At 43.8% G+C, this 14,790-nt stretch overlaps 1 protein-coding gene across 2 annotated transcripts; it reads right to left on the reverse strand.

The window, feature by feature from the left end:
- Positions 1–6,445: 6,445 nt before the first annotated feature.
- LOC124045194 (transcription initiation factor TFIID subunit 10-like) lies at positions 6,446–8,446 on the reverse strand. Of its 2 annotated transcripts, none has more exons than XM_046364448.1 (5): positions 8,082–8,446; positions 7,623–7,777; positions 7,299–7,363; positions 7,053–7,167; positions 6,446–6,705 (listed from the first exon to the last, which is right to left on the reverse strand). In XM_046364448.1, the coding sequence occupies exons 1-5, from the start codon at positions 8,209–8,211 to the stop codon at positions 6,613–6,615; spliced, it is 558 nt and encodes a 185-aa protein (XP_046220404.1). In that variant the 5' UTR covers positions 8,212–8,446; the 3' UTR covers positions 6,446–6,612. The 2 variants fall into 2 exon arrangements, with proteins under 2 accessions (XP_046220404.1, XP_046220405.1); XM_046364449.1 differs by having other exon boundaries at positions 6,446–6,702; positions 8,082–8,443.
- Positions 8,447–14,790: the final 6,344 nt, after the last annotated feature.

The raw sequence follows: 14,790 nt of genomic DNA on the forward strand, positions 1-14,790 counted from the left end.
TATTCTACTGACATCTGAACCATGATCATAGGGGGTTGCGACAGTACAAGACCAATTTCCTATGTGAAGTAATGAGGTTTCTTTACGTTGATGCCATACTCAGAAAGGGCAGGGGAGAGGTCCTCCATGGTCAGTGTGTACTTCTTGTCCTGCTTTGGGAGGAAAGAGGTGGGAGGACAGAGTGAGAAACCAACCAAAAAGATACAAACCGCATTCATACTTGTGCATGAATCATTCTGTGCATCTCACATTAACAACAGTTTGTTCATGTGTTAATTTCATGGGAAATGGAAAAAGAGCCTTGTGGTGGGCCTTGTGGGCTGAAGAAAATAGGATGAAACAAGGGATGTCTGAAGGTGCAACTACTATCATTGATTGTAAAGTGGGATGACCAGCAGACAACACCTCTGCCACAACCTCCACCATGGCTCTTCAGTGCTCTACATGGAAGAGGTGGACTGCAACCTATGATGTACGGCCAGCCCAGGGATCAATACTCACTACAACCTAGGTCTCCAACACATAACTTGGATGGATAACTTGGCTTCAGTACATTCTCTCAAGAGAGCTGGGACAGAGATTCACAGTCACATCAATATTCCCCTCCCAAAACACAGATCCCAGTTTGAGTATACAGGATTGTTTTAGAGGAATGATAATGTCATACGCGGCAAACGTCAAATCTGAATTTAAAATGTATATAAATTCCTATTTTGGAAAAAGCCCATAATACATCTTTACAAAGTAAAGAAGAAAATCAATGTCTGAACTTAAGCAAGGATATTATATTTTACTTTTGAAGAGAGCCAACAGATTAAACTCAAATAAAGGATACTATTCAATAAAAAATACACCTGATAGCTTGCAAACCTCACAAAATGAATAGCCTCAATAACGCCAAACCAGTTTATTTTAAAAGGTTACAAATGCTTTAATTAGAAACAATTAATACCATTTTTAAAAGCTTCTATGAAAATGTATATACATCAGAATTAAACAGTTGTACTGACCCTACAGCCTTCTAAGACTCAATAACCCTAAAACAACTATCAGCAGACAAAAAGAATCACACAAAATAGAAATAGAATATTGTACACTGTTATAACATTTGCGTGGAGAAAAGCACCATGTATGGATGGCTTTCCCATAAAATTTTATTTGACAGTCTGGGACAAAGTAGCACCCCTATTTACTGAAATGATGACACACATGTCACTTAATTCAGTCCTTCCGAGTTCCATGTATCAAAGAGTTATTTAAGTTGTATTATAACCAAGAAAATTGTGAGAGTCCCCTGCATGTCATGCAGGTGAAAGAGGACCCAAAAGCGACTTGGCGAAAACAGAGTCTTTAATCCAGTAAAGTAAATACAAACAAAAAACACAACTTTCACTCGAAATGACGAGGACAAACTGGAGACTCGATCTTGAACAGCAGGTGAACAGCAGGTTGCCTCGGGAAGGCACTTGAACCAGACAGACTCAGACACCTGCTCACCACGCAGCATCTGAGGAAAACACGACACGACAGGGCGATACACAAACACAGCACGGTGAATTCTAGACAAGGAACCGACAGGACAGGAACGGAACACAAAGGAAGAAATAGGGACTCTAATCAGGGGAAAGGATCGGGAACAGGTGTGGGAAGACTAAATGATTGATTAGGGGAATAGGAACAGCTGGGAGCAGGAACGGAACGATAGAGAGAAGAGAGAGCGAGAGTGTGAGAGAGGGAGGGGGAGAGAGGGATAGAAAGAGGGAAAGAACCTAATAAGACCAGCAGAGGGAAACGAATAGAATGGGAAGCACAGGGACAAGACAAGATAATAAATGACAAAACATGACAGTACCCCCCACTCACCGAGCGCCTCCTGGCGCACTCGAGGAGGAATCCTGGCGGCAACGGAGGAAATCATCAATGAGTGAACGGTCCAGCACGTCCCGAGACGGAACCCAACTCCTCTCCTCAGGACCGTAACCCTCCCAATCCACTAAGTATTGGTGACCCCGTCCCCGAGAACGCATGTCCATGATCTTATGTACCTTGTAAATAGGTGCGCTCTCGACAAGGACGGGAGGGGGAGGGAAGACGAACGGGGGTGCGAAGAAAGGGCTTGACACAGGAGACATGGAAGACAGGATGGACGCGACGAAGATGTCGCGGAAGAAGCAGTCGCACAGCGACAGGATTGACGACCTGGGAGACACGGAACGGACCAATGAACCGCGGAGTCAACTTACGAGAAGCTGTCGTAAGAGGAAGGTTGCGAGTGGAAAGCCACACTCTCTGGCCGCAACAATACCTTGGACTCTTAATCCTGCGTTTATTGGCGGCTCTCACAGTCTGTGCCCTGTAACGGCAAAGTGCAGACCTCACCCTCCTCCAGGTGCGCTCACAACGTTGGACAAACGCTTGAGCGGAGGGAACGCTGGACTCGGCAAGCTGGGATGAGAACAGAGGAGGCTGGTAACCCAGACTACTCTGAAACGGAGATAACCCGGTAGCAGACGAAGGAAGCGAATTGACCTCATGGCTTAGTTTTGGCTCTGACATGCGCTGCCAACTGTGGGACCTTATATAGACAGGTGTGTGCCTTTCCAAATTATGTCCAATCAATTGAATAGACCACAGGTGGACTCCAATCAAGTTGTAGAAACATCAAAGATGATCAATAGAAACAGGATGCACCTGTGCTCAATTTCGAGTCACATAGCAAAGGGTCTGAATACTTATGCAAATAAGATCTTTCTCTTTTTTATTTTTTATACATTTGCAAACATTTTAAAAAACTGTTTTCGCTTAGTCATTATGGGGTATAATTTGCAAATAAATTCATAAAAAATCCTACAATGTGATTTTCTGAATTTTTTTTCTCATTTTGTCTGTCATAGTTTAAGTGTACCTATGATGAAAATTACAGGCCTCTAATCTTTTTAAGTGGGAGAACTTGCACAATTGGTGGCTGACTAAATACTTTTTTGCCCCACTGTGTGTGTATATATATATGTGTGTATATACAAATTAAAAACAGAACTACCAACCACATTTTTTATTTATCCTTTATTTAACTAGGCAAGTCAGTTAAGAACACATTCTTTCTTACAATGACAGCCTATGAACAGTGGGTTGTTCAGGGGCAGAACAACAGATTTTTACCTTGTCAGCTTGGGGATTCGATCCAGAAACCTTTATGTTTACTGGCCCAACGCTCTAACCACTAGGCTACCTGCCGCCCCAGCAGACCAGTGTACTGAAAGTCGGACTAATAACACTTCCCTGTGGATATTTTGACTATGATTGGTGTTAAAACAATTCTAATTAAATTAATAAATTAAATCATACTCAACCTTCACTACAATGTATTTAAAATGTATTGGTTTTTTAATAAAAATAATTATATTAAACATTTGCAGTTAAAGTATAACTCTTTTTAATGTATATGAACAAAGTGCATATAAATCTAACCATTCAAAACTAATACAATCTGAAGAACATAATAGAATATTGCACCAAAGAAAAATGAATAACAATTTGCAAAACTGCAACATCCCACTTAAAACATGAAACTGGTCCCTCTTTTCTTTATTGCCATGGTATAACCAGCAGCACTGAAGCCTGTGTGCTCTCGTACAGTTGTGGAATAAGTGATTTTGAAAGGGTTTTCCTGCTTGGAATTGTGTACATTGGATTTAGACTATTGCTATAATTTCTAAAACCTCTGTCCTCCACAATTGAAAATGGCTGGAAATCGGTGGCAATCATTTTAGCCAGTACAATATCAATTTGGCCTTGTTTTGCTACAGACATAGACTTTGGCATTAACTGGTAGAACTGGCTTTATATGAGATTGGCTTTACATTGTCTACATTATTAAAATGCATCCAAATGCTACTGTGCTTCCGACTCATTTTCCAGCTGTTGTTTTCACAGCTGTCCTTCCTCTCTCTCCTCGGCTGCTAAGTGTGTGACTGTGAGTGAGTTGGCTCGGCCCTCCCTCACGCATCTGTGGTTCATTGGTTGACACTGTGTTTCTGATTGACAGGAACAACAGGTGAGGCTGTTAGTCTGAGCAGACAGTCAGAACAAATGTGTATTTAGGCCCATATTTTAATTAGTTAATTATTTTCATTTAAATCTTTTGATTATTCATATCTTATGTTTTAAATATATTTGTAGATAGATTCGTCTTTTCTGATATGAGAGAGGCTCTTAGAGCCAACTCGTTCGCAAACAACCCATTACTATTACTACTGTTCACAAAAAGTGAGCCTACATGTTAAGAGACGAGAAAGGGGTCTTCCACTCTTGGATTCGCAAAGGCTATGGTCAACCGTCGTCTTCAAGCAAGCTATCGTTAGCTAGCTAACTACAAACGTTACAAATCAAATGCTATCACTTACCATTAGAAATGCATTATCCATTGCTCAAGACCACTTGTGTAGATATTATATGGAAAGTTGTTTTTGAGCCTCAATGTGATAGCTAGCCAGCTTGCTACATTCGTCATCACATTTTGGGACAAAGTTAGCTAGCGCCTAGCTTTCCCGCTGTATGGAAGGATAATGCTGGATGGCTAGCCAACTTGATGGCTCTGGGATTTCATAGCTATTAAAGCAATAGAACTACTTGTCCTTCAATTGTGACGTCAAAGAACACAATCGGGTCAATTGGGATTATGGGGCTAAACATTTACATTTTACATATTTACATTTACATTTAAGTCATTTAGCAGACGCTCTTATCCAGAGCGTCTTACAAATTGGTGCATTCACCTTATGACATCCAGTGGAACAACCACTTTACAATAGTGCATCTAAATATTTTAAGGGGGGGGTGAGAAGGATTACTTTATCCTATCCTAGGTATTCCTTAAAGAGGTGGGGTTTCAGGTGTCTCCGGAAGGTGGTGATTGACTCCGCTGTCCTGGCGTCGTGAGGGAGTTTGTTCCACCATTGGGGAGCCAGAGCAGCGAACAGTTTTGACTGGGCTGAGCGGGAACTGTACTTCCTCAGTGGTAGGGAGGCGAGCAGGCCAGAGGTGGATGAACGCAGTGCCCTTGTTTGGGTGTAGGGCCTGATCAGAGCCTGGAGGTACTGAGGTGCCGTTCCCCTCACAGCTCCGTAGGCAAGCACCATGGTCTTGTAGCGGATGCGAGCTTCAACTGGAAGCCAGTGGAGAGAGCGGAGGAGCGGGGTGACGTGAGAGAACTTGAGAAGGTTGAACACTAGACGGGCTGCGGCGTTCTGGATGAGTTGTAGGGGTTTAATGGCACAGGCAGGGAGCCCAGCCAACAGCGAGTTGCAGTAATCCAGACGGGAGATGACAAGTGCCTGGATTAGGACCTGCGCCGCTTCCTGTGTGAGGCAGGGTCGTACTCTGCGGATGTTGTAGAGCATGAACCTACAGGAACGGGCCACCGCCTTGATGTTAGTTGAGAACGACAGGGTGTTGTCCAGGATCACGCCAAGGTTCTTAGCGCTCTGGGAGGAGGACACAATGGAGTTGTCAACCGTGATGGCGAGATCATGGAACGGGCAGTCCTTCCCCGGGAGGAAGAGCAGCTCCGTCTTGCCGAAGTTCAGCTTGAGGTGGTGATCCGTCATCCACACTGATATGTCTGCCAGACATGCAGAGATGCGATTCGCCACCTGGTCATCAGAAGGGGGAAAGGAGAAGATTGTGTGTCGTCTGCATAGCAATGATAGGAGAGACCACTAAACATTCATTGTGATTTACTTTCACAAGTAAAGCAATAGGTGAAACTATTCAGTGGTTAGACAAAAGCATGTAATTTATAATTCAAAAGAACTGCACTTCCTAAATCTACGGAAGGGTGGACATTTACTACGGCTGACTTCAAGGACAAATATAGAGTTCGCCAGCTTGTAGTCCTAAAACCAAGAAATAAGTTACCTCTGGTTTCTTCAGCCATCCCTATGTGAAAAAAATGAATGGTAAAATGAACAGTTTCGATATGAACGCCTAAAATAAGGTCTGAAGTTACAGGCATAGATCTTATAAGTTTTGTGCTATGATATAATAGCAGTCAGTTAACATGACCTTCATGAATTATGAAGGATTTATGTCATTTTTTTATTACATAAATTCTTCAATTCACAAAATGTGATGTTAGCCAATTAAGATTCTCATTAAACAAAATGTATAAAATCTCCTAAGCCTGTGTATACCACATACCTTATTTTCAGCATTTGTCCAAAAACACCATTTATTTTCTTCATAGGCTTTGTCCAACGAACCATGGGGGAGTTAGTGCCTACAAAGACACTTTCTCTCTTACCGACTGCCCCCACTCAACCTATGGTTAAATACTATTTTTAGTACTGTTACACCACCCTGATAAATATTTTGCCAACAACTCTTCCCCTTGTTATCACCAGACTACATAAACAAAAAGGCAACAAAGCACAAAGTCAGAAATAAGTCATTGTTTAACATTTTATTTGTATCGATAAAATAGTACAAGATCAAAATTCCACATGAAGCAAAGTATGCCCTACTTTAAAAAAAACAGAACAGTGACTGCAATTAATATTCTACTGACATCTGAACCATGATCATAGGGGGTTGCGACAGTACAAGACCAATTTCCTATGTGAAGTAATGAGGTTTCTTTACGTTGATGCCATACTCAGAAAGGGCAGGGGAGAGGTCCTCCATGGTCAGTGTGTACTTCTTGTCCTGCTTTGGGAGGAAAGAGGTGGGAGGACAGAGTGAGAAACCAACCAAAAAGATACAAACCGCATTCATACTTGTGCATGAATCATTCTGTGCATCTCACATTAACAACAGTTTGTTCATGTGTTAATTTCATGGGAAATGGAAAAAGAGCCTTGTGGTGAGACTTTTTTGGGGGAGACGTTAACCAAGGCGACACTCCATCTTAACTTCTTTATATTTACTGGATTGGCTGAACAGGGCAGAAGAGAACTTCCCCCGACCGTTTTTCTCTCTCGTCTGGACCAGTAAGAAAGAAACGCTGCTCATGTGTTTCTTTTACGCCTGCAACGTTAGGTTAGAAATGTACTAACCTTTGTCTTGTTCCTGGAGCTCCCAGAGGCAGTTCCCTTCATTTTACAGTGCTGCAGGGCATCGTTAGCAATGTCTGAGATGAACTTCTGAGCCGCGAGGGAGACGAGACGGATTCTGAAAATGATGGACATAAATAATGTTCCCGTTTGGCGCTCACGTGAGCTAATATTGAATTGAACTGGTGTAAAAGCTGAAATAGATGGGAGAGGACTCTTGGCAGTTAAGGAGCTAAGAGGCATGCTTACATTCGCGGATCAGATGCCTCAAAGCCGGCCCGGTTGAGATAGTAGCCTGTCACTGCATCAGGGATCTGGCAAAAACATGGTAGAGGTTGAACTGAAGTCATTGCAATTAGTTTTTTTTTTTGGTACACTAGCATCTCACAATAGACACCAGAGGACATTTACATGCTAAGTGAATCAGAGGCACCTGTTAACTACATAACCCAAATATGCATTATGTATATGGACCAAGCGACTGTTGACTAGCCTAGGTATGTGAAAAAAGTCATGTACATTTGTATTTTTTTTTAAACAAAGATTACTCCAATTAAGGGGGGTTTGACTCACTGTAGGAGTGTAGTCCTCCAATTGCATAAGAAAGTCAGCTAGTGGTGTGGTTGTGATTACAGGCTTCACGTCGCCGTTGGCAATGCCAGTAGGCACATACACGCCGTTGGACACGGATGTGCCAGATGGTGTGGCCATGGCAGCAGTGGTTGGGGCTGAAACAAATAAAGAGAAATGCATGGTTTAATATCTTTCTAAATGTAGCTAAGATGTTGATAGCCAAGGTCCAGCAGTGGTCTAAGACAGTGTTTCACAAAGCAGCAAGCAATGAAGAGGACTAGCTCTAAGATGGTTCTCCAGTTTTGCACAGTGCTATATGGTGTGGGCTACTGTACTTAAACAATTTCGACAAAAGTTCTAACCTAGCTACAGTAGACAGCAGACCATTAATTGGTGTAACCACGTATTAAGCCAGCTCATAAAGCTGTTCATAACCTCAAAACTCGTCTGAATACTTACAATTACTTATGGCAACCGATGGTATGCTGCTAACGTTAATTGCTGCATTGTTGTTAGTGAGGCAATTATTGGATGTCGAGGAATTTGAAGAGCCCCCTGTCATGACTGGCTGTGGAGAATCAACGTTCATGTTTGTCACTGGCTGCACCGCAGTTCGCTTGGTAAAATGGCCAAAGTAACAAAATTAAGTTTGCTTGCTGAAGTGAAAGGATTCAATTGAGTGCCAAAAATATCATTTTACGATAGTTTATGGGCAAATAAAGAAAAGTAAGATCCTTCATCCACTATTACCTTGTTAGCCTGCGAAACTGTTTGTCTTATTTTTTTCGCGTTCCGTGTGCTTCGATTTCAAAGTCCGGCGTAAACATCTGTTGTGCTTCTAATGGTTCCCCCCAGGAAAATATGCGCAGATTTTCATCCACCATGGCGAATCGATTGGACACACTGAAGACACCACCACATGTGTGAGGTGGTTTAGTTTATCTACTGTAGCTTATATTGTATGTAAACGTTTCTAGAATAAATATATAGATTAAGATCTTTCTGATTTTCACGTTTTATGAACACAGTCATGTATAGCCCAAAGGCCGGTAGGTGGCGATATTGAGTCGTACGATGAAACGACCTAGAGCTCGACAGTTACTAGTCCTTTAAAATTATGTACATGCGCCGAATCCAACAGGTGTAGACATTGCCGTTAAATGCTTACTTGTGAGTTAGAATAGTAGCAATAAAGTAAATACTAAACTCTTGAGAAGTTTGTCTCTTTATTTAACCTTCATTTAACAAGTCAGTTAAGAACACATTGTTATTTACACTGACTGCCTACCCCGGCCCTATGGACGGTCGGATGTGATACAGGTTTCCTCAGTGGGTTGTGGCAGATAGGTTTTCAGCATCCTCCTTTATATGGCCTCACAGGTCTCCATAATACACTGAGACACTGTCTGGAATCCAAAACGATAGGTAAAAGGCCAGGTTGCAAATAGAGTCCAGATGCCAAGTACCGGTAATGACAAAATAAATGTTTTGCTATTGGTTAGCATTCATGTATATTTTACTCTTCATAGATGTTGAATTGCGCAAAACCAGATGGAAGTCCCTCTGTGACACTTTAAGGCATCTACGGAAGGCCCCATTTATTTAAAAAGATTGCAATCAGAGTGTAGTATAACAGCAGTACACTGCAATATAACTGCAGTATGCTGCAAATACTCTTTTTTAATACAGTAATTTTGCAGTGTAGCTGCAGTATAACTGCAGTTCACTGTAGTTATTCTGCAATTGCTTTGTCCAAAATAGCACAGTCGACTGCAGTTACTGCACTTTTACTGCGGTTTCAAAACTGCAATCTTTTTTTGTAAGGGCCAACTTATCGGACCTGGGGAACCAATCAGAAAGAATGGAGATAAATGAAAATGTTATCAATCGTGATACCTTACGTCCAGCCAAGAAGGTACGTTATAATATACCTTTGAATTGATTGCACTGAATTCCAAACCTAAATGTTTGCAGTATTGCTGGCCTCATTTTCTACCTCAAATCAAATCAAATTTATTTATATAGCCCTTCGTACATCAGCTGATATCTCAAAGTGCTGTACAGAAACCCAGCCTAAAGTAACTACTAAAATTACCTACAAGTAACTACTTGATTGATTAATGTCAACTGGTGTCCCATTTCTGAATTAGTGATTATATAGGCCTATAGATTATGAATCAGTTCCTTATTATGGAGGAATTATGAAAACACGCAGTGTTAGGCTTTGTGGCCCAGATTTGAGAAATATGATTAATTGAGCCTGATCAGAGGGTTCTAAAGTTTACTTAAACACATTTGACTTTTTATGCTGACCTATTTTCCACTCGAGGCAACCACGGTCTTGCAAATGCTGATTCGCCTCAGTCCCAACTTGTGGAGCCTGATGACACTGAGGACGACGTGGGCTCCCCGAGCCATGACCCTGTGCTTCAGATGTCTGAACAACAGTCAAGACCAACCACTACAGACACGGCTCAAGAGGAGGCATTTGTGCACAGCCTTGTACCAGGGCTGAAGAAAATAGGATGAAACAAGGGATGTCTGAAGGTGCAACTACTATCATTGATTGTAAAGTGGGATGACCAGCAGACAACACCTCTGCCACAACCTCCACCATGGCTCTTCAGTGCTCTACATGGAAGAGGTGGACTGCAACCTATGATGTACGGCCAGCCCAGGGATCAATACTCACTACAACCTAGGTCTCCAACACATAACTTGGATGGATAACTTGGCTTCAGTACATTCTCTCAAGAGAGCTGGGACAGAGATTCACAGTCACATCAATATTCCCCTCCCAAAACACAGATCCCAGTTTGAGTATACAGGATTGTTTTAGAGGAATGATAATGTCATACGCGGCAAACGTCAAATCTGAATTTAAAATGTATATAAATTCCTATTTTGGAAAAAGCCCATAATACATCTTTACAAAGTAAAGAAGAAAATCAATGTCTGAACTTAAGCAAGGATATTATATTTTACTTTTGAAGAGAGCCAACAGATTAAACTCAAATAAAGGATACTATTCAATAAAAAATACACCTGATAGCTTGCAAACCTCACAAAATGAATAGCCTCAATAACGCCAAACCAGTTTATTTTAAAAGGTTACAAATGCTTTAATTAGAAACAATTAATACCATTTTTAAAAGCTTCTATGAAAATGTATATACATCAGAATTAAACAGTTGTACTGACCCTACAGCCTTCTAAGACTCAATAACCCTAAAACAACTATCAGCAGACAAAAAGAATCACACAAAATAGAAATAGAATATTGTACACTGTTATAACATTTGCGTGGAGAAAAGCACCATGTATGGATGGCTTTCCCATAAAATTTTATTTGACAGTCTGGGACAAAGTAGCACCCCTATTTACTGAAATGATGACACACATGTCACTTAATTCAGTCCTTCCGAGTTCCATGTATCAAAGAGTTATTTAAGTTGTATTATAACCAAGAAAATTGTGAGAGTCCCCTGCATGTCATGCAGGTGAAAGAGGACCCAAAAGCGACTTGGCGAAAACAGAGTCTTTAATCCAGTAAAGTAAATACAAACAAAAAACACAACTTTCACTCGAAATGACGAGGACAAACTGGAGACTCGATCTTGAACAGCAGGTGAACAGCAGGTTGCCTCGGGAAGGCACTTGAACCAGACAGACTCAGACACCTGCTCACCACGCAGCATCTGAGGAAAACACGACACGACAGGGCGATACACAAACACAGCACGGTGAATTCTAGACAAGGAACCGACAGGACAGGAACGGAACACAAAGGAAGAAATAGGGACTCTAATCAGGGGAAAGGATCGGGAACAGGTGTGGGAAGACTAAATGATTGATTAGGGGAATAGGAACAGCTGGGAGCAGGAACGGAACGATAGAGAGAAGAGAGAGCGAGAGAGTGAGAGAGGGAGGGGGAGAGAGGGATAGAAAGAGGGAAAGAACCTAATAAGACCAGCAGAGGGAAACGAATAGAATGGGAAGCACAGGGACAAGACAAGATAATAAATGACAAAACATGACAGTACCCCCCACTCACCGAGCGCCTCCTGGCGCACTCGAGGAGGAATCCTGGCGGCAACGGAGGAAATCATCAATGAGTGAACGGTCCAGCACGTCCCGAGACGGAACCCAACTCCTCTCCTCAGGACCGTAACCCTCCCAATCCACTAAGTATTGGTGACCCCGTCCCGAGAACGCATGTCCATGATCTTATGTACCTTGTAAATAGGTGCGCTCTCGACAAGGACGGGAGGGGGAGGGAAGACGAACGGGGGTGCGAAGAAAGGGCTTGACACAGGAGACATGGAAGACAGGATGGACGCGACGAAGATGTCGCGGAAGAAGCAGTCGCACAGCGACAGGATTGACGACCTGGGAGACACGGAACGGACCAATGAACCGCGGAGTCAACTTACGAGAAGCTGTCGTAAGAGGAAGGTTGCGAGTGGAAAGCCACACTCTCTGGCCGCAACAATACCTTGGACTCTTAATCCTGCGTTTATTGGCGGCTCTCACAGTCTGTGCCCTGTAACGGCAAAGTGCAGACCTCACCCTCCTCCAGGTGCGCTCACAACGTTGGACAAACGCTTGAGCGGAGGGAACGCTGGACTCGGAAAGCTGGGATGAGAACAGAGGAGGCTGGTAACCCAGACTACTCTGAAACGGAGATAACCCGGTAGCAGACGAAGGAAGCGAATTGTGAGCGTATTCTGCCCAGGGGAGCTGTTCTGCCCAAGACGCAGGGTTTCTGAAAGAAAGGCTGCGTAGTATGCGACCAATCGTCTGATTGGCCCTCTCTGCTTGACCGTTAGACTGGGGATGAAACCCGGAAGAGAGACTGACGGACGCACCAATCAAACGACAGAACTCCCTCCAAAACTGTGACGTGAATTGCGGGCCTCTGTCTGAAACGGCGTCTAACGGGAGGCCATGAATTCTGAATACATTCTCGATAATGATTTGTGCCGTCTCCTTAGCGGAAGGAAGTTTAGCGAGGGGAATGAAATGTGCCGCCTTAGAGAACCTATCGACAACCGCAAGAATCACAGTCTTCCCCGCAGACAAAGGCAGACCGGTAATGAAGTCTAGGGCGATGTGAGACCATGGTCGAGAAGGAATGGGGAGCGGTCTGAGACGACCGGCAGGAGGAGAGTTACCCGACTTAGTCTGCGCGCAGTCCGAACAAGCAGCCACGAAACGGCGCGTGTCACGCTCCTGAGTCGGCCACCAAAAGCGCTGGCGAATAGACGCAAGAGTGCCTCGAACACCGGGATGACCAGCTAACTTGGCAGAGTGAGCCCACTGAAGAACAGCCAGACGAGTGGAAACAGGAACGAAAAGGAGGTTACTAGGACAAGCGCGCGGCGACGCAGTGTGCGTGAGTGCTTGCTTAACCTGTCTTTCAATTCCCCAGACTGTTAACCCGACAACACGCCCATAAGGAAGAATCCCCTCGGGATCAGTAGAAGCCACAGAAGAACTAAACAGACGGGATAAGGCATCAGGCTTGGTGTTCTTGCTACCCGGACGGTAAGAAATCACAAACTCGAAACGAGCGAAAAACAACGCCCAACGAGCTTGACGGGCATTAAGTCGTTTGGCAGAACGGATGTACTCAAGGTTCTTATGGTCTGTCCAAACGACAAAAGGAACGGTCGCCCCCTCCAACCACTGTCGCCATTCGCCTAGGGCTAAGCGGATGGCGAGCAGTTCACGGTTACCCACATCATAGTTGCGCTCAGATGGCGACAGGCGATGAGAAAAATAAGCGCAAGGATGAACCTTATCGTCAGACTGGAAGCGCTGGGATAGAATGGCTCCCACGCCTACCTCTGAAGCGTCAACCTCGACAATGAATTGTCTAGTGACGTCAGGAGTAACGAGGATAGGAGCGGACGTAAAACGTTCTTTTAGAAGATCAAAAGCTCCCTGGGCGGAACCGGACCACTTAAAACACGTCTTGACAGAAGTAAGAGCTGTGAGAGGGGCAGCAACTTGACCGAAATTACGAATGAAACGCCGATAGAAATTAGCGAAACCTAAAAAGCGCTGCAACTCGACACGTGACCTTGAACGGGCCAATCACTGACAGCTTGGACCTTAGCGGAATCCATCTGAATGCCTTCAGCGGAAATAACGGAACCGAGAAAAGTAACGGAGGAGACATGAAAAGAGCACTTCTCAGACTTTACGTAGAGACAATTCTCTAAAAGGCGCTGTAGAACACGTCGAACGTGCTGAACATGAATCTCGAGTGACGGAGAAAAAATCAGGATATCGTCAAGATAGACAAAAACAAAGATGTTCAGCATGTCTCTCAGAACATCATTAACTAATGCCTGAAAAACAGCTGGCGCATTGGCGAGACCAAACGGCAGAACCCGGTACTCAAAATGCCCTAACGGAGTGTTAAACGCCGTTTTCCACTCGTCCCCCTCTCTGATGCGCACGAGATGGTAAGCGTTACGAAGGTCCAACTTAGTAAAGCACCTGGCTCCCTGCAGAATCTCGAAGGCTGATGACATAAGGGGAAGCGGATAACGATTCTTAACCGTTATGTCATTCAGCCCTCGATAATCCACGCAGGGGCGCAGAGTACCGTCCTTCTTCTTAACAAAAAAGAACCCCGCCCCGGCCGGAGAGGAAGAAGGCACTATGGTACCGGCGTCAAGAGACACAGACAAATAATCCTCGAGAGCCTTACGTTCGGGAGCCGACAGAGAGTATAGTCTACCCCGAGGAGGAGTGGTCCCCGGAAGGAGATCAATACTACAATCATACGACCGGTGAGGAGGAAGGGAGTTGGCTCGGGACCGACTGAAGACCGTGCGCAGATCATGATATTCCTCCGGCACTCCTGTCAAATCGCCAGGTTCCTCGTGAGAAGTAGGGACAGAAGAAACGGGAGGGATGGCAGACATTAAACACTTCACATGACAAGAAACGTTCCAGGATAGGATAGAATTACTAGACCAATTAATAGAAGGATTATGACATACTAGCCAGGGATGACCCAAAACAACAGGTGTAAACGGTGAACGAAAAATCAAAAAAGAAATAGTCTCACTGTGGTTACCAGATACTGTGAGGGTTAAAGGTAGTGTCTCAAATCTGATACTGGGAAGATGACTACCATCTAAGGCGAACATGG

Source organism: Oncorhynchus gorbuscha, linkage group LG10, assembly GCF_021184085.1.
Source record: "Oncorhynchus gorbuscha isolate QuinsamMale2020 ecotype Even-year linkage group LG10, OgorEven_v1.0, whole genome shotgun sequence".
Classification (NCBI taxonomy): Eukaryota; Metazoa; Chordata; class Actinopteri; order Salmoniformes; family Salmonidae; genus Oncorhynchus; species Oncorhynchus gorbuscha.

What these genes read in the sequence shown, in the direction of transcription:
- LOC124045194 (XM_046364448.1), bottom strand. Translation starts at nt 8,211, where the DNA reads ATGAACGTTGATTCTCCACAGCCAGTCATGACAGGGGGCTCTTCAAAT. An exon ending in TGGAGGACTACACTCCTACA is followed by an intron (nt 7,364 to 7,622) that starts GTGAGTCAAACC and finishes TGTTTTTGCCAG; the next exon opens with ATCCCTGATGCAGTGACAGG. An exon ending in GAGGCATCTGATCCGCGAAT is followed by an intron (nt 7,168 to 7,298) that starts GTAAGCATGCCT and finishes CATCATTTTCAG; the next exon opens with AATCCGTCTCGTCTCCCTCG.